At 35.5% G+C, this 27,117-nt stretch overlaps 6 protein-coding genes and 2 long non-coding RNA genes across 11 annotated transcripts in view; 2 read left to right on the top strand and 6 right to left on the bottom strand.

Moving 5' to 3' along the window:
* Nucleotides 1-778, top strand: part of LOC129576536 (small proline-rich protein 2H-like) — a 54,488-nt gene extending 53,710 nt beyond the window's left edge. The window contains exon 6 of the mRNA XM_055461758.1: nt 762-778. Within this exon, the coding sequence (XP_055317733.1) occupies nt 762-778 (17 nt within the window). The remainder of the gene's footprint in view (nt 1-761) is intronic.
* A 285-nt stretch (nt 779-1,063) lies between these two features.
* Nucleotides 1,064-3,569, bottom strand: LOC129576810 (TBC1 domain family member 13). The gene is made up of 8 exons (XM_055462531.1): nt 3,366-3,569; nt 3,205-3,278; nt 2,976-3,101; nt 2,720-2,886; nt 2,448-2,570; nt 1,977-2,175; nt 1,571-1,895; nt 1,064-1,491 (listed from the first exon to the last, which is right to left on the bottom strand). Exons 1-8 carry the CDS (start codon nt 3,383-3,385, stop codon nt 1,380-1,382), a joined length of 1,146 nt encoding a protein of 381 aa, XP_055318506.1. The 5' UTR covers nt 3,386-3,569; the 3' UTR covers nt 1,064-1,379.
* A 564-nt stretch (nt 3,570-4,133) lies between these two features.
* On the bottom strand, nt 4,134-6,455 carry LOC129576814 (uncharacterized). Its single transcript, XR_008688926.1, has 3 exons — nt 6,344-6,455; nt 6,082-6,235; nt 4,134-5,325 (listed from the first exon to the last, which is right to left on the bottom strand). It is a non-coding gene; the product is annotated as an uncharacterized LOC129576814 (long non-coding RNA).
* On the top strand, nt 4,953-16,158 carry LOC129576811 (broad-complex core protein). Of its 2 annotated transcripts, none has more exons than XM_055462533.1 (11): nt 4,953-6,153; nt 9,366-9,664; nt 11,430-11,526; nt 11,672-11,817; nt 11,937-12,291; nt 12,383-12,997; nt 13,105-13,203; nt 13,297-13,480; nt 13,713-13,786; nt 13,966-14,210; nt 14,311-16,158. In XM_055462533.1, exons 2-11 carry the CDS (start codon nt 9,576-9,578, stop codon nt 14,312-14,314), a joined length of 1,908 nt encoding a protein of 635 aa, XP_055318508.1. In that variant the 5' UTR covers nt 4,953-6,153; nt 9,366-9,575; the 3' UTR covers nt 14,315-16,158. The 2 variants fall into 2 exon arrangements, with proteins under 2 accessions (XP_055318508.1, XP_055318507.1); XM_055462532.1 differs by having other exon boundaries at nt 5,251-6,153; nt 13,641-13,786.
* On the bottom strand, nt 15,722-19,833 carry LOC129576812 (FAST kinase domain-containing protein 1, mitochondrial-like). Of its 3 annotated transcripts, XM_055462535.1 has the most exons (9): nt 19,794-19,833; nt 18,987-19,109; nt 17,595-18,200; nt 17,378-17,529; nt 16,903-17,317; nt 16,737-16,823; nt 16,599-16,670; nt 16,486-16,534; nt 15,722-16,413 (listed from the first exon to the last, which is right to left on the bottom strand). In XM_055462535.1, exons 5-9 carry the CDS (start codon nt 17,167-17,169, stop codon nt 16,379-16,381), a joined length of 510 nt encoding a protein of 169 aa, XP_055318510.1. In that variant the 5' UTR covers nt 17,170-17,317; nt 17,378-17,529; nt 17,595-18,200; nt 18,987-19,109; nt 19,794-19,833; the 3' UTR covers nt 15,722-16,378. The 3 variants fall into 3 exon arrangements, with proteins under 3 accessions (XP_055318510.1, XP_055318511.1, XP_055318509.1); XM_055462536.1 differs by lacking the exon at nt 19,794-19,833 and having other exon boundaries at nt 17,595-18,212; XM_055462534.1 differs by lacking the exon at nt 19,794-19,833 and having other exon boundaries at nt 17,595-17,875; nt 18,987-19,009.
* Nucleotides 19,834-21,032: 1,199 nt separating this feature from the next.
* Nucleotides 21,033-22,381, bottom strand: LOC129576816 (uncharacterized). Its single transcript, XR_008688927.1, has 3 exons — nt 22,251-22,381; nt 21,970-22,129; nt 21,033-21,680 (listed from the first exon to the last, which is right to left on the bottom strand). It is a non-coding gene; the product is annotated as an uncharacterized LOC129576816 (long non-coding RNA).
* A 498-nt stretch (nt 22,382-22,879) lies between these two features.
* On the bottom strand, nt 22,880-25,902 carry LOC129576815 (cytochrome P450 302a1, mitochondrial). Its single transcript, XM_055462537.1, has 9 exons — nt 25,700-25,902; nt 25,151-25,447; nt 24,821-25,064; nt 24,532-24,725; nt 24,251-24,455; nt 23,955-24,123; nt 23,611-23,865; nt 23,324-23,539; nt 22,880-23,224 (listed from the first exon to the last, which is right to left on the bottom strand). The coding sequence occupies exons 2-9, from the start codon at nt 25,407-25,409 to the stop codon at nt 23,105-23,107; spliced, it is 1,662 nt and encodes a 553-aa protein (XP_055318512.1). The 5' UTR covers nt 25,410-25,447; nt 25,700-25,902; the 3' UTR covers nt 22,880-23,104.
* A 599-nt stretch (nt 25,903-26,501) lies between these two features.
* The window catches only part of LOC129576537 (uncharacterized), a 1,675-nt gene continuing 1,059 nt past the window's right edge, over nt 26,502-27,117 (bottom strand). The window contains exons 6-7 of the mRNA XM_055461759.1: nt 26,730-26,852; nt 26,502-26,614 (exon numbers count right to left, since the gene is read on the bottom strand). Coding sequence (XP_055317734.1) covers nt 26,502-26,614; nt 26,730-26,852 — 236 coding nt within the window. The remainder of the gene's footprint in view (nt 26,615-26,729; nt 26,853-27,117) is intronic.

Consider the following 27,117-nt stretch of genomic DNA (forward strand, 5'->3'; position numbering starts at 1 on the left):
CAGAGAGAGGAAGCAAAGTCAAAACAAAATGATCCAGACTATAAATTAAATGTCTTAGAAGAATTATATAAAATTCGTATCGAGATTCCCGATGTTTATGATTTTTTCTGCATGGTCGAAACGTTTGGATCGAGCACAGCTATAAGTGAGTCATCTTTTTCGTGTTTGTCACGAATACAAACAATCAAACGTATGTCAATGAGTGAGCAACGAATGTGCGATCTTTCATTTTTGGCCTTTGAAAATAAATATTTACACGCATTTCCGAATGAACGTATTCTTAAGTATTTTTTTGATGAAAAGCAACGTAAAATTAATATTCTTTAAAAAAAACATAATAATCGTAACAACCATTGTTCGCATTTTATTCAATAAATATTTTTATCCGGAAATATGGTTTTGTTATAGTTTATCTGGAAATTTTGTTTTTTTTTGGATGCTCAGCATGCCCAAGCATTACGTTCTGGTTACGGCTCTGATTGAAACATAATTATTCTGTTTAAAAAATGCTTCAAGGATTAATAATACATATATGACGTTCGACTTATTCCACATTAATTCTGTAATGTATATACTTGTTGTGTGCTCATATATGATCTAATACATCAAAATTTAGACTCAGAATTTTTAAATTCGAACAGTTGAACACTAATTATTATTGGGTCGGACAAATTTTTTTTAGAGAAAGGAAACGGTGCAATTTTGACAAAAAGACTATAAAATGCGTATTTCAAATTTCCCCGAATTGATTAAAAATACAGAACTCATGGAAAAGTAGCTGTCGGAGTGCACGTTCTGTTCACGTTACGTTAAGGCGTACACATACAACTGCGTTAACGTAAAAGGAGTACAGCGATATGTTGTATCACAGCACACGATATATTGCTGTACTCCTTTTACGTTAGCGAAGTTGTGTGTGTAGGTGTACGCCTTAACGTAACGTCATATACTTTACAAAGTAGAATTGCTGTACTGTTACAGCCGTTCTTGAAAAAAAAAACTCCAAATAAATGTTTAATACAAACCATTCGAATATTCTATGAAATATCAACACAATTTTATGTTCATTTTTTTCAAATTTTCTTCAGTTAAAAAAGTCTTTTTTTTTATTAATTCTGATATCGTGTATATTGCTTACAATTGACAATTTCTTTTTTCTATTGGTATAAATGGAAAAATCCTTTGTTTTGTTCCGATTTTTCTGATTGATCGAAAGATATCGTTGGAATAACCAACGGATTCGTATTTAAAATACGGCATTTTATGCACCTAAATGGGAAAAAAAATATGCGATATAAAATGGAATAATCTCGGTACAGTTGATAAAAATGATGGTGCGAGATTCACAAGATGACAGTGCATGGAAATGTTTGGTGTGCTTAAAGAACAGCGGCTTTTTGAAGCACCACATTAATATCGGTCTCGGGAAAATGTTGCAATAGCTTAACATTCGTTGCAAAATCACTTTCCAGCAATTGTGTTCGGAGCAAACTGTCATGTGAAAATAAAATAAAAAACAGAAAAAAAATTACCACAAAATATCGGGAAAAAAAAAGATTAATTCACTCACATTATCATCGCACAGCAGACTCGAACTAAGAAATCGAATCGATTTTCATCGGAAAATATTGAGTCCCATACACGAACAACGTCTGGCAATGGAAATTCCTGCGACAGAATCAATGTGAGCCACCGAAAGCTATAGTACTGTGGATAGAGATTTTGTTGTTCAAGTCGATGCCACACTTCTGCATCTTTCTCCTTCAACATTGCGGACAATTGAGCCATTTTTTTCTTGATACCGCTTTCCGATTCGTCCAATGTCTTCAAGAAAAAGTCTCTGATTTCACCCATTAACGCTGTAAAACAGAAGAAACTATCTGCTTCGGCAAATTCTGCAAACACACACACAAAGAAAAACATGTGTCACATGATAGCAATTTGTATGATTACATTTTCAATGATTCATTACTTACGCCTATTTTCAATGTTTGGATCGGATGCTAGCACATAATAAATTGGACCAATAATTTCATTCATACCCTGAACATAGCCCAAACCGGGATTCAATTTGGCATATAAAAATAGAATTCGTTGAACAACCTCCCAATGCGCTTCGCTTCCCTCTTCCATCGCTTCGTAGCTCTCGTTCGAACTTTTTGTTATGAGATTTATCTAATATCAAAACAGGAAACCAGATTGTTGTGTAAGTATTTTCGTTTCACATTCAGCGAGAACTGGGCAAATTTCATTTTAATAAATATTTTTTCTTTATCTTCGGTTGACTCACTTGCTGTTTCCAACCAATTTTTGTTTTGTTTTAATTTTTGTGTTATTCGCATGGAAAGGTGAAATATTAATTGGTTAATGCATATATGTACAGTATTTACAAAGGATTTAGTAGTTTGTTGAAGCGATTAGAAGGAGATTTATGTTAGAGTGGTAACCTTTGTTAGACCTAGCCCTTTACGTTCGACATTGGCTGAGCTCAGCGTTGACGGTGTCACTCTTGTGTGCAATCTTCGGATGCCATTGCTTCGTACGATTTCTTCGCAAGGGAATTCGGTTGCCTTTGGGAACAAAATGAAAGTAATTGCAATTTAAATGGCGATCGTAACCAAATTTGCAAGTTTTTGAAAAAAACTCATTCTTCTCGCAAAAAAATTAAATCGAAATAAAATTTAAGATAAAACTCATTTTTGAATGACGTTTGGAATACCTGTTGAAAAAATGAAATGTCTGGGCACAAGCGTCGAACATCCTTGTCGATCTGAAGTAAAAATTCATTATCTTTGAAAAACGTGCTCCAAGCACTTTCCGGCCCATCGCTCAACGGATGATCAGTTGAGATGGAGCTGTCATTTCCCGGTGGAATTGCCATTTCAGCTGAAAAAAACATAAACATTCATCATTGATTGGTACTGAAACTGAAACCAAGCCAAAAAAAAAAAAAAAACTCTCTCAATTCAACGTACTGATGAATTGCTTGTAAAGTTGTCGCTTCTTCTGAAGTATACTGGGCCAGTCTTGTTTTTTCAATCCTAAGTAGCCGAGTAAGATTTTCCAACATAATGCTCTATAGCCATTGCAATCGGGAATTCCTATCGAAAACAAATGAACCAGATAAAAAGTACACAGGGAAAAAAAACAACTGATAAAATTATTTTGTGTGCCAACACACGCAATCAATTTATAATTACGTACCATTGAAACAGAGTCTACGCAACTTTCGAATATCAATCACATTTTCATTCAATAATTCATCGAACTCTTTGATTCTATAAACAAACGTACACATCAAATGATTTAATCATGATTCAAATCAAAATAAATTCCATTTATCAATACAAGAATTCGATATTTACCTTGCTTTGTACAATGACATTTCGGCCCCTTATTTTGTTTATATTTCGTACCGAGTTTTATAAATATGTTCCGCTGTCTCTGTCTATTTAGTTTATTTTTCCTCTATTTTATATGAACGATTATACACAATTGAAAGTTGACCAGTTGTCTGTATTGATGTGATTGGATTTCTTTGTGTGTTGTTATTTACAAATGGATCAAATGTCAAACTCGAGTAAAAAATAACACAAAACAAACCTCTCAGCCACGTTTTTAACCAGCGCATGAAAAATACGCACGTTGAGATAGAGATGGCGCCAGTTGAAATTATCGCTAAAAACACATTTTTGAATTGAATCCAGGCCTCTGAATGGCCATGTCGATTACTGCATCAAATTACCTTTTTTCACATCACACACTTTTCTGTCAATGAAATCAACAAATACAAGCAAATCTTTGATAAATGAAAGAGTAGAAGTTTCTTAGACTTTATGTTGCTTTTTATTTTTTGTTTGTTTCGATAATCGATATTCCGATATAAAAAAAACCGCATAAATTCGAAGTTTTGAATCAAAGTTAGAATTTTAATAAAAAGTGGGTGAATCGATTAGGAGAATGAATTTTTGGTGAATGATTGAACGATTTTTGATTATCATTGTTTAATGCGAAATTTCATTTTCGATGGCGTCAAAAATGCACTCATTCTTCTGAATTGTGGTGATTCATCATTTTTGAAATGGCACATTTTTTGCTACATATAGGAAGAAGGCAAAATAAAAATTGACTCATTCAATCAATTCGAATTGTAATTTACAAAGCGAATAACATATGGAGTTTTTTATTTCGTATAAAGGTTGATCGTAACTTTATTTTTTTATTGCCCGCACTGGCCGTAGCCAACTCGTTCTGCGGAGAAAATGGTTGGAAATGACAACGAAATGCGTTGCACATCCATGAGTTGTATATAGTTTTTAGCCTCGCAAATACCACACAGTTAATCAATAAAATGTTCCATTTGAACTTTCAACATCGATTTTCACATTGTTCCGGTAGTTTTCCAATTCTCTACTCTATTTACATTCTTCTTTTTGGTGGTATTGGCTTCCGTTCCGTTTTACATTTGTTCGTTCTTCCTTTTCTCTCTTTCTCCTTTGTGCCGTCGAAAGTGTGCAAGCGCCAGCAATCGAACTGAATGTATCATATATCGATATATTATTGTTTATATGTCGATTACAATCGTTAGCAGTCATCATAAAGCGAATTCGAGAGGCGAGCAGCAGAAAAAAAAGAGAGTACACTAACAAAATTGAGGTATGCACGCTTACGGGCGCTTGGAAAAGTGGAGAAATTGAGTTGGGGATGAATACGAACGGTCCGCCACCACCTCCGCTGCCATCGTTGTCCTCGTCGTCGTCGTTTACCTTTATGCAGCAATGTGTACCAGCGCAAGCCAGAGATATGGAAAATCCTGTTTGCGCGCGGACTTACACAAATACACATACACACGTACGCGGGAGCACACGTACACGCTGACACGCATGGATACAATACACCAATAAATATCACATCGAAATTCGAACGAGACGCTTAAATCGCCGACGCCGCACATGGTATTTGCGTGCATATAAAATACGTTGTTTTTTCCTCCCTTGCTGCTGCTGTTGCTGCTGCTGCTGTTGTTCTTGTTGTTGTTCATATGAATATTGGTTTGCCCGTGCTCATTCTCCTTTTCCAAATGCGACGTTATTGTTGTAATCGGTGTATGTTGTGACGTCGTGCATTTTTTCTTCCTTTTGCTCTCGTGTATTTTATTTAACTGGTGAGTATTCGTTTCCACGTTCTCTCTGCCATACCAACAACAACAACAACAACAATCGAAAAAGTACACACACTGTACAGTCACAGCGCATAGATTTTCCATTCAATTGAAATCAGCAATTGCAGACAGCAGCAAAGAGATACTTTTCGCTCGCGTACACTCTTTGACGACATACATTCAAAAAAAGAAAAGAAAAAGGAACGGGTTAAAAAATCATCATAACGAATCGTCGCTCACTCGTTCGATGTGTGTCTTTTTTTAGTATTTATTGGTGAAGTGAAATGTCTAACGATTTGTTTTCAATACAAAAGAAACATTGCGCCATTGTCTCCCTCTCAGACCATTTTCGGCTGAAGATAAGATAAGTTGAACATCTTGAGATGTTCGTAATTTTTATTGGGCAACTATCTTTAAGTGTGTGTTAATTGCAAAGTCAATTCGAAATGATTTTGAACCAAAACGATGCTAAGTGATTTTCTAAATTGAAAATAAAAAGAGAAATGTATTGAATATTCAGTGTCATCGAATTGGTTAAATTGGACAAAGGAGATCGAGTTTGTGTAAGGAACGACGAAAAAAAGCGCGCGCGACAGTAATTCAAAGATGATGAAACGTTGCTTTTAATATGTGAAATGAAGTGAAATGTCAAAAAACCAAAACAGATCATTATCGTCGACAATGATAGTGGACATGGATATGATTGGACTATGTGTGAAGCGACAACGTAAACAAATGAATGAATGTAAACTAAATCATGATACTGATTGAAAATTAATGAAACTTTTGAAATAAATATAAACACTCTGTGTGTGACCGACCAACCGACCGCCTCATCACATGATTTTCACTGTAGTGTTCGTGCGACGGGGTGAAATGAGAAGCTAAGTTTGTCTATGGCTCAAAAATTGTATACATACACACGTTGTGGGTTGTTTTTCATTCTCTGCTTTCTTCGTGTTGTTCAAGAACGCGTTCAAAAGATACAAACGGTACGTATAAATAACTATATCAAACTTTAAAAAAAAGAAACATGCTTTTCGGCGCGCAATCATAGCACTGTGTGTCTGTTGCCTATTCATGAATCCAAGAGTATGAAAACGGAATCAAATACGATCCAAAATCATATGCTTAAAATTTTAATTGATCAAATGATGATCCAGTCAAAATCAATGGCAAAACCTATATCATACGGCTCGATAAAACTGAAAAACGCCAAGAAGAAAATCCACCGAGAAAATTAACACCAACAACAGTAGGAAAAAAGAAATGAAATCTACCAAACCAATCAACCTAACACGCACACGAATGAAGCAATGCGACCAACGGAAAGTCGAAAGAAAAAATCCATAATACACAATACGATTGCCATGCATATATACACACACTGGCGATTACGTGCATTCGGCTGTTATTGTTATTATTGTTAAAGGTTGTGTCGTTGTCGTCTTCCTTTCCTTTTTCTCCATTCGTTATCGACACTCTCTGACTCTCTGTCTCTCTCTCGCTCGCTTTTTCGCTCTCCCGCTCCTGCACAGAGTCATATTTTCCTATTTACGGCACAGCACCAAATAAATCGAATCGGAGCAAAAAATCAATAGTATAGATTACATAGACTTGGTGGTGTGTTGAATGTTGTTGTTGTCGTCTTTTTTCGATTCTATTGGTTTTTTTTCTCGTTGTATATTTCGTCGTTTTTATATTCAATCTATTACGTCGTATGTTTAGCCGTGGCAGCGAACAATCAACAGCAACATCGAATCGAACAACATGAAATCGAATAGTTGAGCAAAGGGGAGGCATTATTCCCAATTAGAAACGATAAATTCCAACTAAGTACAATAACACCAAGAATGGCGACAACCAAGAGGAAACATTGCAATTGGAGAACGGAAAAGTTCAATGTAATCGATGTGACAATCATGAACGTAACCAATTTTTTTTGAGACACAATCAATTTCTTCTGACGTCATTATCTCCAATTGACAATTGAGAATTCTTTCAACGAGGTACAAAAATTGTGGTAAACTTTTGACCAGATCTGGACGTTCAAATAGAAAATAGAATCGAAAAATTATTACAGCTACCATCAACGGTCAACGGATTTGTTTGAAGCATCTGGAATTGAAATGTTTGAGGATGCGCATTTTCACAATAACAATGAAAAAAATCACCGAATCGCACACGATTGTAGTATACAGATTTTATCTACCTTTTTCTTCTAGATGGTTTGTTGTTGTTTTCGAAATGGAAAAGCCAAAATTGCGGGCGCTCACACACGAGCACAACTTTATCAACGGTTCCTGGAACAAAGAGAGAGAGAGAGAGCATTATAGACAGACACATACAGAGAAAGGAAGAAACAGAGCGAGAGCAGAGAGTTGTAGGCGTCTGATGTTTTGATAGCAAAAATACATCATAGTTCCCATAGAAATCCAATGCTCTATATGTGCCAGTGCTGCTGTGTGTATAGCTCAAGTTGAATCGGAAAACGTTATTATATCTGTTTTCGAATAGCAGCAGCAGCAGCGAGTTTAGGTCAAATTGGAAATGCTTTGTGCAAAACGGCTATAGCCCAACATCAAATAGTAGAGTAGCATTGGAAAATGCGGTGAAACCGAAAGACAGATGAACGGAACATGACGACGACGATGACGACGATGACGACGATGACAACGACGAAGTCGATACACGACAGTGAATTGCGCGAGGGATTCTCTCTACCTAAAATCGTTTTATTGATTTTTTTTTGCCTTTCCTTCTTCTCATTCCGGAGTTACGTTTGATTTTGGTGTACGGTCTGCTTGTCGCTGCTCTGTGTTCGGTGTTTGGTGCGAGCTATTGTTGCTGTTGCTGTTTTTTTTTCATTACATTTTCGCTGTTGATTCGGTCGGTGGTGATTGTTATGATAGTCATTGGTGTCGCCTTTCTGCTGAATTCTACAATGACTGAATGAATCTAACTCTCGATGCACAGACACATACGTTCTCTATTCGGTTCATTTAGTGGCGTCGCACGTTATGATTCATTGAGGGTTTTGTTTACTTGTATAGCGGCAACAGCAGCATGGTGGAAAAATGTCGTTGTGTACGGTGGCGCGCACGATGAAAAGCACACACACACACACACACAATACGTTCGCATGGGAAACGGCATGGCGTGAAGAGGAGAAAAATTCGTTTCTTTGGATGTTCGATGGCGCGCACGCCATCAAATCCATACATCCATTTTTCGTTTCCATCGTGTGCATGTGTGTAGTTTTATGACTACGAAATACCGAATCAGGTTCTATTTCCTATACTTGCTCGCTCGCGTGCACTCTCTCTCTCTCTCTCTCTCTCTCTTTCTCTCTCTCTCTCTCTCTCTCTCTCTCTCTCTCTCTCTCTCACACATACTTTTTCTTCATTTGTTGTTTAGTATGGTGTATAAATAGCGTGCCCATAGCCGTTTTTGGCTATGTTATTATGGAGCTATATTTGGAATTTGATTTACAAAAATAAAACCGTTGAACGGCTTATTATTTCATATATCCATATGAGGGTGCAATGACGGGGTGGGATGGGGGCACGGTCGGTCAGCAGAGACGGCAGCAGCAAAAGCCTGATGACGAACATTGTGCTAAATGAAATTTTCATTGGAATTTCATATGGGCCATTAATTAAATATGAAGCATTATTTTCACTTACACGCGATCAAATTTGATCTGGTCACGGTATGATTGATGATGGTTTTGTCGGGTTATTATTATTATCCGTTCGCTATTAACTTTGTCGATTGCATTATCATTACTATTATTAGATGTAGTGCGAGAAGCTCCAAAACTTTTCGAAACTATGCTGTATTTTATATGTTATTTACGAGCGCTCCTTCATATGGAAATCGATCCTTGATGATGATCATAATTAACGTTTCCACTGAGGCAGGAAATCGATTTGAATTGATTTTTGTTGTCGTTTCCATCCAATGCATTAGCTTACTGTGTATTTCAATTGTTATAAACGGCGCCATCGTTCAAATTAAGTGGAAAAACCCACCAACATAAAACATACACACACACACACACAGAGAGAGAGAGAGAGAGAGAGAGAGGGAGACACAGGCACACACACAGCGCAAAATACCATTTCAACTCAAGTAAAATGGCAACTAATTTTATGATTCACTCTTCTATTCTATTTTTTTCTTGTTTCCATTTGTCACACAGGAACTGTGCACTGAACTGTGAAATAAACAGGAACATACAGACAAATAACACGGCGCGCGTGTTATCGCGATTTTGTAAATCGACGACAACGGATTTGTTAATCAATAGTAAACCACTTAAAAATCAATTACTGCGTCCAATTGAGAAAAGCATCGAATTTACTACACTAAATTGAACTACATTATATATGTGCACTAAATCTGGTTGAACATGTCGTCATCTCAGATAGCTGAAAACTATCAATTGAAGTGGCACTCCCATTTAACCAATTTAAATTCATCGGTTGCCACGCTTTTCAGGTAAAGATAAAACATTTCAATAAACACTTTTGGAATAAAAAGAATTACATTCGTAATCCCAAACTTTTCCGTACCGTTGTCCGTATTTTTGGATTTTTTTTATTAAATATTCTTGAAAAATCGGTCATTTTAGTCAAAACTTCGACAATTTTGTTTGGGAGGTACCCGTAAATCGATTCCTATTGGCTTCAAACTTTCTAAGGTTTCATTTTTTTACAGAAAAAATAAGATTTTGAAAGTTTCATGTTGATCGCATTTGCAGAAGTTTGGTTTTTGGCCCTCAATTTTTTCCAAGAAAATTTCGACAAAAATTGAGGATCAAAAATCAAACTTCTGCAAATGTGATCAACATGAAACTTCCAGCAGCCTATTTCACCAAATGTTTTCATGAAAAGTTTTCATGAGATTTTCCCCTCAAGTTTTTTTCGTGAAACAATTGTATCTAAATGTAGCAATGAGAAAATCTCAATAGAAAAGTGAAAATATTCTCATTTTTTTGACATTATTCTGGGCGCAAATTTTAAATTTTCATTTATTTTTGAGCCAACCATGATGTGATCTCACATTTTTGTGAAAAAATCTCGAAATTTCAAGTTGGTGCTCAAAATAATGTCAAAAAAATGAGGATATTTTCACGTTTCTATTGAGATTTTCTCATTGCTACATTTAGATATATTTGTTTGACCAAAAAAACTTGAAGAGAAAATCTCATGAAAACATTTGGTGAAATAGGCTACAGAATCTTGTTTTTCCTCTAGAAAATGAAACCTCAGGAAATTTGAAGCCAATAGGAATCGATTTACGAAAAATCGGTAATTTTAGTCGAAATTTCGACAATTTTGTATGAGAGGTATGCGTGAATAGACTCCGATCGACTTCAAACTTTCAGAATCATATTTTTCCCAGCCGTTTTCGAGATATTTCGATGTGTAAATATTTATTGGTTTTTATTTACCACTTAAGAGGTGAGTTTGGATAAATTAGCAGAAAAGCGTATTAAAGTTCGAAATATTCCATCATTCTAAGATATTTTCACTAGAGGCGCTCTTACAAAAATCCATCCATTCAGCCTCCATAAGAAGCAATGTATTGCTATCGGATTACGGTCAAAATTTCGAAAAATTTGTATGGGAGGTACCCGTAAATCGACTCCGATCGACTTCAAACTTTCAGAATCATATTTTTCTCCCAAAACGAGAAATCCCAGAAAGTTTGAATCTAATCGGAGTCGATTTACGGGTACCTCCCACACAAAATTGTCAATTTTTTGAGGTTTTTCTTGGGGCAAGTACCCCAGGATCAAATCGAAAATGGCTCATCTTCGAGCTTGAACTAAGTTTTTCGGATACAGAACTTTTGGCATTTCCAGATTTTGATTATCTCAATTATTTTTTGAGTTATCGTGTTAACAAACACCAACGACAACGACGATGACAACGACGGCACACGAACGGAAAAGTGTCTCAAAAAGTGGTTTTCCATGCGTTTCATGAGTTTTTATGATGATCTAAACCAATTTTGTGAAAAAAGTTTTCGGGACCAATTCCTATACTTTCCCTTGACACGGTGTGTACGGAAAAGTAAAATTATAGGCCAGTTTTTTTGTGTGTTCAATTCGGTCTACTGTAGAGTGTAGATCTATTGTGTTTTTCGCTTTCTGGCGTGTTGAGGTTGAAGAAAACACCCTCAAAGGTGGAAAAACCTTGAGATATTTCTTTTATTGGTTTGTTCATTCATATTCCTTTTTTTTTTCTTTTGGATGCAGAAATGACAAGTTCGCCGATGTGTTGCTATTCACAAGTCAAATGGATGGTGGTTGCGGTATACCAGCTCATAAGATAATTCTCAGCTCGTGCAGTCACGTACGTATCATTTGTTAACCGTTGTTATTAAAAACAACAACAACAACAAAAACCATCAACTGACCTCTTTCTTAATGGCATCGAAATTCCCATCGGTGCCATTTTTCTTCTTTTCTTTTCTTGCTTTATCGTTCTCTCGCAACAGTTTTTTGCACAAGTATTTGATTTGAATCCAGCGCCACCTAATTCCATGGTTTATATCGTCCTGCCACCCGAAATAAGCCGAAGATCGATACAGATTTTAATTCAATATATGTACAGCGGCGAAGCAACCGTATCGAACGATATATTGTAAGTGCATCTATTTTTACTATCGAATAAAAATAATAAGCTTACCAAGCTAAACTCAAAATCATGCGAAGGCGATGAATGAGATTAATACCATGTTCTTTCCTTCTTCAATTCCATAGAAATGAAGTACTCCATGGAGGTGAATTGTTAAAAATTCGCGGATTGTGTCGCAATAAACAAGCTCAGCAGCCTACATCATCGCTGAATGAGTCAAGTTCATTGCATTTTTCATCGTCTTCAGCCGTTCCCGTCGAAACGGTTTGCGATAAAATCATGTACGATCAACCGCACACTGAACGAATGGCCAATAATAATGCGATAATTAAAGAAAGCCCCGTCATAGTAACATCACCACAGCACATGGGCAATGCATCGGTCGCACACAAACCTACATCATCATCGTCATCATCCACATCGTCGGCAATCACATCCGTGTCGGGCTTATGCCCACCGGATCAGGACATTTCGAAAAGGGTAAGACGAAAATGGGGACCCCAAACGACAAAACTTTTGAACACAAAATACGTTCAATTTTTAACCTGAATTTTTATTTTTATTTCCGTAGAATGCCATGAGTTATGGCCTTAAATCGACTGTGGTTCGAAATCATTGCACCTACAATTCATCGACAACGCCATTACATCTCAAATCATCTGTACACAATGAACTTGGTGGCCATATGCCACCGCCTGTACCACAAATCACATCATCAACATCATCATCGCTCATCCATTCGCCCGATTCGCACAGCAGCAGCTCAAGCAATCCAAATAGCATGGGCATAAAAAAGGAATCAATGACAATCAATGCAATGAATGAGGATTTGGTGAGTGTGCCAGCATCACATTACGGTTTGGTATCATTGCAAATAGCGGCCGCTGTGAAAAAAGCACAACAAATATCCGAAAAACGTTGCGCAAACAGCACATCACATTTATATCCAAAAGCACACATTTCCAATACCGTTGTGAACAACAATCATGAAACGCAGTCACAGGCCGGCGTCGGGATCAATATCGTCGGCGGCGTCGAACTGCACGGCAAACATATTGAAAATGGCAATAGTTCAACGGCAACGATAACAACGACCTCAACTAATAATAATTTTGTTCGACGATACAGCGATGATTATTTTGCCAAGGATGACCTTCCAAGTGGAAGCCATTTGCATCATCAACAGGTAATGTACATTAGTTTCTGATAATCGTCTTTCGTCTTTATAATCTGTGTTTTCTTATTTTGGTTTCCATGATTTTGTGTGCGTGTGGCACCACCACAAAACCGCAGCAACCAGATTTCAGTAGGAAATCTGACAATGAGCAACAACAGCAGAAGCAATCTCGTATCAATTCCACAAGCAACTTTGATAAGATCACATCACCAATGGTAACGTAATAACTTTAACATTGACATGAAAAAATTATCCAATTAAGTGACGTATTTTATTTTGTGTGTGTATGTGATTATATCACATTCCAGGCACAGCAGCAAACCGCCCAAATGCCGGAAGATCTTCAAATGATGTCAATCATCAAACAGGAACCACCGGAACCAGTTGAATGGCCCGATTTCGAGCATGAAAATGCCAGTCTCAACAAGTCTAGCATTGAGGTTGCCGTCAAACCGGAACTCGTTTACTCAAAGGGTGACACTGACGAAGAAGGTATCTTTTCAGTTTTTATTTCGATTCAATTCATTTTACTTTTGTCAAGTTTTACTTATATAACTGAGTAAAAGTGAAAGCAAAAGTAAACAAGAAAAAACGATGCGAGCGAATCAATTGTTTTCTTCACCTTGTGTTCTTTTCAAATTAAAAAAAAAAGCAACCGAACAACAAGAACCAATTTATTCGCCATTAGAATGTGAATTGTGTAGTGAAACCTTTACCGTTCCAGCCGAATGGGTTCGTCACATCGAGAGCCATTCCGAAACGTCACACTGTGTACCCAAGAAGCGGAAACACATCGAGGTAAATCATATTGTAATTATGTTACAACGGGATCTTCCGAATTCGGTTGTCATTTGATTACGATTTTCTCCATTTCTTTCCCGCGCCGCTTCATTTTTTCTTGCGGCTTCTTTTTGTTCTGGATTGAAAATGACTAATTGCTTCGTTACGTGTATGTATTTGTGCGTATGATTTTTCAGTCGAGTACACTGTCGGAGAATATAGCTGCGTTGCGTTGTGATTTGTGCGATATGTACTTTGTGACGCCTGCTGAATGGGTACGACATGTTCAAAATCACACGGAAACCGAGCTGGCGCTATCCAATAACAGTGCATCGCTACGCCAAAATAACAACACCGTCACCAGTGCAAGCAGTCATCGTTCGTCGAGGCATCAACACATCGAAACCACCAAATATGGTCATTCACAAACCAATTCACACAGGTACATAGGGTACTTTTCTTTTGTTGTTTTATTCATTATGAATTTTATTACTTACATAATATTTATTTTCACTTCGTCGTCGTCATCGTCGCATTTATAGATAAACAAATTCCCATCAATGGATGCAAACACGTGCTCACACTGCTGGAGTTAAAGAACACCGTAGGGCTTCGAACAATCTCTTTTCAAGCACACACAATTTTGAATTTGAATCAAAGCAGGAGAGAGGAGGAAAAAATAGTAGAAAACCAATCATCGTAAACCAAATGAGTTGAAATGGAGAAGAAGAGACAAACAGAGCCGATGGCACGGACAATAAACATTGATCCCCAGTGAAAACAGAACGAAAAATTAAGGAAGTATGGCTCACCGTGATAAATAAAAAAAAATGCTAATTTTTAAGGTCACAGATAACATATATTTACATTATACTATAAGCTGAGTTTTTGAAAACTAAAAAAATACAACAACAACAAATGCTCTCTTATGTAAGTTAAACAACAACAACAAAAATTTACCCCATGCGACCCAAACCTTTGAATCATTTCGGGCGCGCAACTCTAGCTTCTAAGATCGAACTATTTTTTATCAATTTCTTAATTAAATTCTCAATAGATCTTAAAATTTATCCACTATCTCTATTGTTCGTAGCTCTATTATTCGTGTATCTCTGCTAACAAACAAACAAACAAGAAAAAAAACAATGGCAAAAAAATTATTACGAATAAACTTTTTCTGTAGATGATTTGTAAACATATATGATCAAATGTGTGTTTATTTGCAGCAAAAAAATAAATAAATGCAAATTCGATCCACGGGGAAAAAACAGACAAAACTAAAGTCAAAATTTGTTCCTTATGATATTTTAGCCACAAAAATTGTATTCCAAAGCTAAAACATACACACACACACATATATATATATATATATTTTCAATGGTTCCAGTAGCATTGGTTGTATTATTTAGGGTATTTTTATTCGATTTATTTTTACTTTTTTTTCTACCAATTTTACTAACATTACATCATTTTATTCTTTTGAATTTATAAGGCACAAATTTTGCTATTAATTTTTCCATCTGCATCTATTTCAATTCGTCATCGCATTTCAATATTTAAAAAACTCTCTTTCTCGCGATACAAAATGGATTTAAAAGAATTTACTGCTTAACCGCCATTATTTTTAGCCATAACTTGGAAAGAAAAACAAAAATGGAAATTAAGGAATAGTTTAAGTGAAACGAAGTAGAAGAAGAAACAAATAAAAAAGAACACATTCATCCATTTTCGATACAACGGATCATTTAATGATCGAAACATGCAAAGCCTAAACTCAATTTCACACGTAGACGTAAAATTATACAGATCTTCATATTTCTATGTAGTTGAAACAATACCATTTCTACATTATGTACAAAAAATACCCAAAAAGTATTTCTATTTCGGTGATTCCATTTTCAATTTAAGAATCTAATCTTTTAACGTACCCGAAAATTAGAAAACAACAACACCTTTTATTTTTAGCTGTTTTTTTATATACCTTTTTGGAATGTTTTTATTCGATCGTTTTTTTCTTTGTTTGGCTTTCGAAACAGTTTTTGTTACAGTATTGTTCTTGTTTTTTTTTGTACTTGTTTCTAAACCCAATTCAAGCAATAATTATAAACAAATAAAATAATAATGTAGAATTCTGTGAGAAAATATACTATAATAATTCTTGTGACAGATCGTAACATAACAAAAAAAAATTGATATGAGAAAATAACACATCTGTGTCATGTGTAAATAACTATTGGATTGTGAAAATGATGATGATGAACAATTGCAGTAAAAACCAAATTAAAACTTATTGTAATATTTAAAACTCAAATGATTACTGAAGAATCAGCGAACATACAAAGCAAAAAAAATTTTTAAAAAAACTATATTTTTTGTATAAATCAAACAAATTGTTTTTATTTAAATGACACCATCATGTGGCTTAAAAACGTATGAAATTCTTGAAATAAGTTGAAAAAAAAATCGAAGAAAAAATTGTTACTCTTTTCCAGCACCAAGGTACAATGCACATTTTATGATTTGGATAAAAGGTAAGTAGTTGCGAGTTTTTGCAAGTTTTCAGTAACGAAGCCAGCAAACAATGTGTTGCATGCATTTTGAGTGGCAATATTACTTTAGTGAAAAACAAACAAATATGTTTGGATCTGAAAAATGTATTTTAAATTAAATTTATTAATTAATTTTCCAATAAAAGTATATTTATAATCTTGACTCACCAGCTGCTGCTAGTTGTGCAAAATTTTGTTGGAACCACGGCACTCCAGCCTGCAATAATGAAATAATTATCATTTATATTATACAAATTATACAAATCAATTCGATCATTTACCTCCGGATAGTCCAGACACACCGCCCTATTTAGCTGCATCACAATATTTAAAAGGTTCTTTGGATAACTTCTCTGGAAATTTATGACAAATTTAACTATTAATTATTTCTCCTCAATTTCGCAACGGTCATTATTTACCGCATCATACATCAGAGCCAACTCCTTTTCTAACCGAGTAACGAAATCTATATTGAACACTCGACTTATTAAATCTAATGTTAGAACCTGATGAAAAATTCAAATGAATTTAATTTATTTTTCGTCGTTTGTGTAATTTCTTGTTTCTGTGTTTCCAAAATCATACCTGATAAAAGCTGAATGCTAAACATGCTTGAACGACTAACCAAGCCGGCATCAGTTCGACGTCACGGTTTATTATTCGAGTAAAATTATCAAAATCAAACAGTTCGGCATTCAGATATTGGCTTTTCGGCTTCCCAGTTTTGTCTTCATTCAAAATCGCTTGAGAATTCACGTACGGTTCATAGCCCATTGAAAATAAATAAAACAATAAATAGGCTACAATATCGCCACCCACAATATCCCGATGTTCATTAACAAATTTCAGCATGTGCTCGCATAGCTTCGGTACGACGAACACTATTTTATTAAGACTACTACGATCTGGATCGTGCGGGCTGTGATGATAACATCATCTGAGGAACAAATCTCTTCAAGTTTTCTAATTAATTTGTCAAGAGTGTGGGTCTTTTTTAGCACTGAAATGAAAAATCAATAAGTATTTCAACTCTCAAAAGCATAAAGCTCGATAATCGTACCCTTTTGATTGGCATACGCTCTTATGAGTAAGCAAATCGAATCAATTTGAATCTTTCTTCGTCCATCAATCATTCGTTCTATGCAAGCATCAACAACGTTTTCCAAACGTCCGATACGATCAATAACTTTGGCTGCCATCCTTCGATTTACACTAAAAAAGAGCGTATTACCTCATATCAATATGTTTATTCTCCTATATTTCCGAAATCATCATACCTCTTTAGGATTCCATTACGATGAAAAGTTTCTATTCCGATGGAAATGTCGATAATTTCGTTGGCCGTGAACTGGGGCGCCATTTCTTCAATTTTCTTCACAAAATACTCGGGAAGCGTAATTTGATCAAATATTGGGTCATTGGCATATCCGATTATAAACGTGGCCATATTGGCTATGCGATGCGGCAACCATGCCGAAATTCCATATTTAACTTCGATCAACACTAATTCTTTCAACAATGATTCAAATTTCTGGCACCGGTATCTGCTAGCCAGCCCCTTTTGTAACAAACAATATCGATACGAAAGAGTTGAAATGTGAAATCTATGTCTAACGCTTGTGTGCTTATGTTGGCCAAATCTTCGGTCATTTTTTCCCAATATTTTTTGTAGATATCCTTGACACTGATATATCGTTTATGTTTCAGAATGGCAAACAGTTGATCATTTTTTATTGTGTTTTCGGAACTTGAATTGGCCATTATTGTCAGCATATCTCGAGAAACTGATTCCAAGTGATCGGGCAAATACTTGGATAAGCGACAGTAGATTAGATCAAGATCAGTAGACTTGTCCGTATACAGAAATATTATTTGGAAAAATTCTAAAAATATACCTACATTGAAAAATGCACTAGTAAAGGCTTCAAAGTGAAACGCGTCGATTTCAAATTTGAATATACAGATCGATAGGATATGAAAAAAAATAATTTTGACAGAAGGGCAGCGGCCCGTTTTCGGTCATAGTGGGAATAGACCCACCCCATTTCCAAAACTTCATCTGATCAAAAAATGATGTTGTTCAGAATGAAAAGAAATTTTTTTGGGGGCAGCCTCCCTCCCATTTTTTCCTCACCTCATGGGGTTGGTGGGTCTCCTACCCAAATTAGTGGGAATATGTATTTTTCCAACGGCCCACCGCACCCAGACTCCCAGAAACTGAACTGGCAAGAAGTGCTCTCCATCTGGAGATATTACAGAGTCAATTTTCTACCCCTTGGAGTGGAAATTTTGCATACAAATGTATGGCCAACTATACCTAATTTTTTTCGTACTATCTATTTGTGCTTTTGGTCACCCTCCCCGAGCTCGTTTCCCTAAATTCCCCGAACAAATTAAATTTTTGGATTCCTCGTTAAAAATTACTTTTAGGTTCAGAACACTTCCCTTCGAAAAAATCACCGCTTATGCTCTAATTCAAGGCCGAAACACATCATATAAAAACCATAAGATGAATCTTTGTTAAAGGGGGCCATATCTCTACTATGCCCCAAAATTGGCCGCTGCTCTTTTGTCAAAATTATTATTTTTTTATATCCAATCGATCGGTATATTCGAATTTGAAATCTACGCGTTTCACTTTGAAGCCTTTACAAGTAAGTAATATTTACCCAAGCAATATTTTGAAGATCAGAGTTGGATAAATTAGGTATTTCAACACACACAAACAACAAAATGTTTCGAATTATACGCGAATTTTTGAAGGACATATGTTTTCGATAAAATGTCAACATCTGGAAGGAGAAGAAAAGTAGAAATTTAGAAAAGTCCACGTTTGTTTGTTTTTGTATTTGAAATATATAACGTCAATAATTCTTTAAAATTGATTTGTGGGTCGAGATCTTTCAAATATGCTTTCATTTTTGCTTTGTGCATGGTCATAAGTTCTTTGGTTAGAAATCTATCTAAACTTTCAAAATACAGCGTGATGTAGTACAAATCCTGGAAATTGTCACAGTTTTTCAAATATTTGATCATATGTGAATTCGAATCCGCACAAAGTAAATATTCAAAAAATTTAATGCAACCAGCGTTGAAACTACATCGTCGGCTGTCATTCCTTTAATACTATCACAGAGATGTTCGAAGAAAGGATGACTAGTATTGTATTCGGTCGAATTGCCCAATCGTCCACATTTTTTGGCCAATATTACCGAACTTATGATCGAACGATAATGAGGATCGGAATCTAACAAATCTTTCAACTGAAACTCATTTGATGCATCGAATGACGACCAAACGCTTTTCGTCGAAACGCTTACATTTTCAAGCAACTCATTTATACTATAGATATATTTCAGTTCTGTGCTGGATTGTTTCGCAATAGAAACGAATGGTCTCTGGCACATACAGATCCGAAGTCTCCCTGAATGCAATTTCAAAAGTCCGAATGTTAATAATTTCATTTTTGTATTTACATTTATAGGTTAAAATCTTGATACTGTATACTCAAAAGTCAAATCCTCAAAACTGTCAGAGAAGAGCGACAGCACAGCTGTAGTTATATAGCTTGAAGCTAGATGCATGACTGATGACCCTATTGGTAAAGATATTGGATTTGAAAATTTTCGTTAGACAAACCTCTCAACAAGTATTTTCATCATATTTGCTTCTGATTTGAGAAAGCTGTTCATTTTTTTGCATCAAAGTTCTATTCGCATGAGAAGATAAATTTTTAGAATCAAACCATTCAACCTCACTCTTTGAGAGAATTATTAGAATTACCTGTGTGGAGGTAGAATTGGTAAAATTATCATCAGCCGAAGTTCCGTTCTTTTCATTGTCCATTACCTTTTCTCCATTCGACTTTCCACTTTTGATCTCAAATGCTTGTGGTTGTTCCATCAGAAACGAGATCTTATCAAAGTATATGAATGGTGAATTATGATGCTTGATACATTGGAGCTACCATTTGACTAATATCACAATCACCCTAGTACTCACCGTGCATAAAATAATGAATGAACTTCCCGACAGACTGAAAATGTCTTTAAAAAAATGTCAAAGTCGAGCTGAAAATTCGAAATGGATCTAACTTCTCGCTATAGTATTTGAAATAGTTGAGGCAGCATGATATGAAGTGTGTACGATTTTTCATAGATTTAAAAACAAGTTCATGCAAAAATCATTGCAACACAATTTTATGCATCGAATGGAATAAATGAAAAAAAAAGAATTCATACTGGCATTATAGAATAGAATTATTTATAAAATGGACCTATGCGCTAAATCTTCAAATTGTTTTCCTTTCATTCTTTCCTTTGTGTCCATTCCATACAAAAAATCAAGTGAATTCGTTTTTTATCTTTGTTAAATTTGGATTTTGTTTCATTTGCGTTTTTTTCATATCAACTTTTTTAGTCAACTATAAATCAATGAAAAATTTATTTAAATATTTTTCGTTCTCTTGGCTCAAACATAAACCATCTTTTCTCCTGTCCTCTGATCTCTTTCACACCCTTTATCTCGATTCAACATAATTTTCATTTGTTTTGTTTAGCTACAAAGCACTGATTTGATTTGAATACACACTGCAAAATGTTTGAGTTTTCTTTTGTAAAAATAAGAGAATGAAAACTGATGTGCTTAGCGAAATGATAGCTACTTATGCAATGAATGGAAAAAAAAGATTACGGAATTAAATAAAATCGGTGGAAAACCATTTAGAAAATGGCAAACATGAACACTTTCTTGTTTTTGATTCATTTAACTTGACGCTGTTTAATTCGTAGATGATGGTCATAGCATACGATGCCAAGAATTTTATTATTTTCTATTTGTAATTATTTGCTTCGCTTTGTTTTTTGTTTTTTTTTTGTTTTTTTGCTTTACTCGTATCGTTAGAAATATACTATAAAATGCTACGTATTGAATAGTTCGCGCAAGAAAATTGCACATTCACATTTGAAAGGAAATTTTTTTAAATGGTTTGGTTCATGATGTGAAATTAGTATTTTGAGTATGTGAAAACGCCGTCTTTTGCCTGAGTACGTGAGTGAGCCTCCTATTTTCATGCCGAGTTGATGTGTACACTGTACGAATCAACATATAGTCCAACACAATGTCATGCGATGACAGCGCCGAGCATTTGTATGTGCGTTGGGCAAATCAATCGTTTCAATTCAAATTGTATCCAATGCCGTAATTTCCCGTTGTGTTTCTGTCTCCCTCATACTTCAGGAAATTGAGAGCAGCAACCTTATTATGGTTGTGGAAGTGTGTATGTTTCTTCCTTGTTGTATTTTGAACATGATACTCCGTCGCGGTTTTTCCCCTTTTATTTTGAACTTTTATGATACTAATATCTGTTGAGGAAGAAAAGAAACTTATGTTATGATTGTGTTGATAAAACTCGATAAACAAAGAATTGGTTCAAATTGAAGCAGTTCTAACATCAACGAAGCACGAAAAATTGGTATGCAATTTGAAACGTTTCGTTAAATTTATTTTCATAATTTTCAATTGTTTCGCTATATTTTTAAAATTTGAAAATAATTGTTTCCTCGAATAGGCGCCAAGGTATGCTAAAAAAATGGAAAAAATATGTAATACTATTGTTATGATTTAAAAGTCAATTAAATTAATTCAATTTACCGTGGCAAGCGGAACAAGTGTTGTGCCTCCTTAAACGAATCTAAGCAATACGGTACACAGAAGAGTAGATATGCCATCACATGAGTCATCATATTCGTCTTAAAAACAACTCTCGTCAGAATTCTATGTATGCACGATGGGCATTGTACCGCAGCTGGATCTGGATATTTGTTGATCACAAATAAAGAAAATAGGAAGGAAATGGTTTGAATATATTTGGTCGTTACTAATGAAACTCTCATTTTTACCCGACCCAAAAAAGAACATAAACTATTGTTCACCTTTTTTCACTACAAGTTTTACTGATGTCAACGAACAGTTCACACGGCATTTTTTAACTGACAACTTCAATTGTCTACGCTTGCTACATTCCGTTCAAGTCTGAAAATAAACAGCATTACTAGATTGATAGCTCTTTATATAAATATTAATTGTTTTTTTTAATATCATCATCACCATTTTCGATAGTAGCCATTTTGGCTCCACATTTGGGGCAAAAAAAATACTCATTTCGCATGGATTAAAGTTTAACGCTTAATATCCACCCAACTACCGATGAAATATCCCATCAACTGAATTTTCGAGTCAAAATTCCGAATTCACATCCTTTGGTTAGGCTTTGTAATACGATTAATGTAACTGGTTGCTTATTTTAAATGCTCCCATGACCTAGAAATTATGTGTCGGCATAGTTCTATTCAATTCGAGGTGCCATTGAATTTTACAGCTTGGGTCCAGTGCAAGGCCATTTCGCATGCTTGAAGCGATAATCGGTGTCCACTTTGTATAAAAACCATTTGTTGATCGCATTCGTAATGACATCTTACGGCTACGTCGATCAATTTCATCTAATTCATGTTCAAATGTATTTTTTTGTTTCATTTTTTCGCCTAACTTCAATTCAAGTATATTTTATTTCGAAGAAACTTTTTTATTCAGTCAAATATAAATGAAGAATGTTTAAAAAAACAAAGAAATTCGTTTAAAAGGATTTGCAAAAACAAATTTTATAAAGAAAAATGATTTGCCGAGTTTTAACTCTCGTTTTGTCAACAGATTGCACGTTCGGGGATGAACTCTGACTGAGATTTCAGAAATACAGTGGAAAGAATTGTTCTCCGGTTGGAAGGAACGTTCAAATTGATCGCTTCTTAAATGTCAATTTTACCGGGTGATCTGGTTTATTAATGGTTGTTGTGGTTTTCACGTCCATGTGATCAACACCCATCCAGCCGATTTCGTATTTTCGGATTATCTAAAGAAATTTTGCGAAAAGTTGAAAAAATGGAACAAAAAATATGGACAACGAATTAAAATCTATGCTTTGCGAAGCAAAAACTATGCGGTATCTCACCCGAAGCATTAGAACAAGCATGTTTTGTTCGGCGAATCGTCTTGCGATACACGATCGCATTCCATGGCTAAAAGGTAACACCAAATATGGATTCACGGTAGATTTGAGCGATTTCCCATCAGCAGATTTCAGCCAACGTTCTGGCACAAATTTCAATGGCGATTCAAAATTCTTGGCTAACCGACACGAAATGTAGTTTTGCGTTACTATTATCGTCTGGAAATATGTAAAATATTGAAAATTGGCGTTTTTTTTTTCAATTGAAAATTTGAATTTCAAACACATACCCCTTTTGGTACATTGTATCCGCTTAGAATGAGATCTGTGTTTGAGGTGCGGCCAACACCAACTGATACGGGATTCAATCGGAATGTCTCTTTAAGTACAGCTTTGCTATAAGTCAATTGGTGTGCCATTTTCTCTTCGGTTATTTCGTCAGTATCATAATCGGGCAGAGCATTGAATGCTTCTTGAAATACGCGTTCTTGGACATGTGGATTCCGAGCGATGTGGTAAAGTAAAAAGCATGTTGAATATGTTGTCTATTGATGTGATGGCGATAGAAGAAAAAGAAAAATTATGTAAATTAATAGGTGAATTAATCAAAATGCGATCAAGGGATCAAAAGTACCGTATCAATGCCAGTCAAAAGTAAGTCACAGGCCATGCCAACAACATCGGCCAAATCCAATCGGGGATTCAACAAATAATCGTCGAGCAACGAACGTTTACCCGTCTTTTGAGCGATGCTATTTTCATCGAAAAATGAGATTTTCTGACTCACTAGATCAACAGCAACACTGGAATCAATAAAAAGTCAAATAGAGCTTAAATTATTCGATAAATTGAAATGAAATTTAAATTTATCAAAAAATTCACACGTTTTTCATGGGGAAACATTTTTTTATCGGAGAAAAAGTCAAATACCTCTCCAAATATTCTTGTGACAATCGAAATTTGCGATAGATTGGTGTTTCGATATAGTGCCAAATTGGAACACCTTGATCAAGTGGTATCAGACAGCTATTTGCATCTTCGGCTGCCTGAATTAGTCGAGTCGATCTGGATTGTGGATGTCGCTCTTTGTCACTGAAACTCTCCATTCGAACATCGAATGATAGATAGCAAACCACTGCAGCGAAAGAAAAAAAACCCAAGGAATGATGTGTAGATGTTCAAAAAGATGATAAAAAAATGTATATACGCACACTCTAAATTCAGCCGAGATAATTCCGGTAGAAAATCCTCGACAAGCTCTGCATCTGTCGTTTTAGTGGGTTCAACTTGAGCTATGAATTCCTTGGTAATACTGTCTGAATCACATAAAAACTGCCGAATATGGCTTGGCGAACTGAGGCCTTTTTGAAATTCAGATCTTAAACGCCACCACTCGGGCCCATTCCTTCGATTCGAGAATCCAATTAACAAATCACATGCAATTGAAATTTGCGGGAAAATTGAATCTAAGGACAATCGAACGAATTCGGTGGTACTTACGTTGGTAACAGCCCAGCGTGTTTATAAATGTGTGGTCGATCTTTTCGATATTTTATCAGGCCCAAGTGACTTTTGCGCTGTGGATACATATCCGGCCCCGAATTATTCAGCACTTTTGCTATGTCATTTGGGTCAAACAGCCAAATGATGTCGACACCGGGAAGCATTCGCTCTTTAACGATATCACCATACTTTGCATATTTATCCAGGCCGGATTTGTGTACTTCATCAAAATTGTATTTCCCTGTGGTAATTTCAACGCAAAAGCAAATCATTTGATAAAGATGTATTGAAAGTGATTCAAAATCTCACTGAATGCGATTAACATACCAAACACGGGAAAATAATGATAAAATGTGCCGATGCCAAAGATGCCTTTGGGCCCTGGAATGTCATCATACTTTTTCGCTTTGACCGTTGAAGCCGTCGTCGTCGTCGTTTTTGTTGTTGTTGTTGCTCCTGGCATTGTTACCCGTTTTAATTGTGTCTCATGGCAACGATTGCTGGCCGTTTCATTCTCTTTCAGTGCGACATTTGCAAAATGACGCATATTTTTGCATTTGTTATACGATCGCGTTGAATACAACATATTCAATGTATTGAGATTTCCCTGGCGATTATCTAATTCTAATGAAATGAATCGGAATAAATTTTTTTTCTTTCTTCTTATGGTTTTGGTCTGTGTATTCTGATTAATTTCGTCAGTGGTCAAAGTTTTCGTCGTTTTTTAATCAATAATTGCTCAAGCAAAGAGCAATAATCAATAAAACGTCATGAAATTCGTTACAGTGACTGTTGGATCGGTCACACCAGTTCACACTAAGAACTAATCTGTCGAAATGTTATTTACTTTGGCAGGAAACGATCAAATTTTCTAACCTGAGACACACTGCCTCCTATCAAATCAATTATTGTTTATATTTTGATTACAAATAAAATCAAAAACCAATTTATTGCTAGCATCAATCACACACACGCACAAATTTTAATGACCAACAAAGAAAAATGACACTGAATCTGTTTACAACAGCGAACCGACTGATTGTTGTTGATACGTACGGCATAAATAACAACAGATCATTGGCTAGAATTGCCGTAACTTGACAATTTTAATGATCGCTGAAATGTCATCGCAGGAAACGTATGTCATGTGTATCTGCTATGCTCAGCACAATTGTACGATCGAAATGTGATCTGAAAAGGAATTTAGAACCAATTGAAAGTGGAATTCAGTTGATTTATTTATGCGAAAAATTTTCATTCCTTTTGCGATGCTGAATGTAACAGAATTTTGAAATAAAAGGCAGAAAAGAAAATAGGAAAATCTGATGTTCTTCTCACGTTTTCCGACTAAAAAACCTGTTAAAGTGTTATTTTTCATAATTCGAGTTCTCACAAGTAGATGGCGTTGAGGTATGAATCTCATAATTGTCGAAAAGAAAAAAGCAAATGGATTTTGAGTTTTTTTTTTGTTTTTTTTTTTTCCTTGGGTAAACCAGATCTTTAAACATAAGAAATCGTCTTTTTTTACTTCTTAAAACTTAAAAAAAATTAGTTTCAATAAACATAATCTATAAACTTGAATTTATCCATCCATTTCTTGAGTCCGTTAAATTTAATTCGAATTGATTTGTTAGGTCTCTTCGACTTTCTGTGCATTGTACTCGAATGACATTTAAATTTATTTCTTGAAGACTTGGAAAACTTTCAAAACGGGATCACCGTAGTGGGTGGCAATTTTAAGGGCTGCTGGATAAGGGGCGTTGACAACTTTTTCTGGAATGGAAACAATTGCTGCAATGGAACAATAAAATGTTCGTGTTAAAAATTGAGCAAAATATGTGAAGAACAATTAGTTGGATTGAATAAAGGAAATCAGGTTATGGCCAATTTTCATTCGGAAACATACGTGGGCCATAAACTGGAGTTGGTAATTCTGGAACAACAACTGTTGGGATGTATGGAGCATTGACCACGGTCGCTGGGTATGGACCAGATGAGAGAACTTCGCTATGAACGACTGGCAATTCCGCTGAAATTGAATAAACAATAGGAAAATGAAAATCACGATCGAATGAATATACTGTAGTGATTTTGAGACGTCATTTAAAGCCAATCATTTCATGCGGCAGTCTGATAATGATCATTTTCAATCAGTGCAAAATGTTGAGCTCGAATTGCTAGGTGTAATATTTCCATTGCATTTTATTATTCACTTACGTTTTGCGACTGGTGAGAGTTCTGGCAATACAGGTGCTGGTGGTGGAGCAACGTACACATTTTCGTGGACAGGGACG

The sequence above is a fragment of the Sitodiplosis mosellana genome, unplaced genomic scaffold (assembly GCF_009176505.1).
Source record: "Sitodiplosis mosellana isolate CC-2019 unplaced genomic scaffold, AAFC_SMos_1.0 Smas_scaffold_6191, whole genome shotgun sequence".
NCBI classification, from domain to species: domain Eukaryota; kingdom Metazoa; phylum Arthropoda; class Insecta; order Diptera; family Cecidomyiidae; genus Sitodiplosis; species Sitodiplosis mosellana.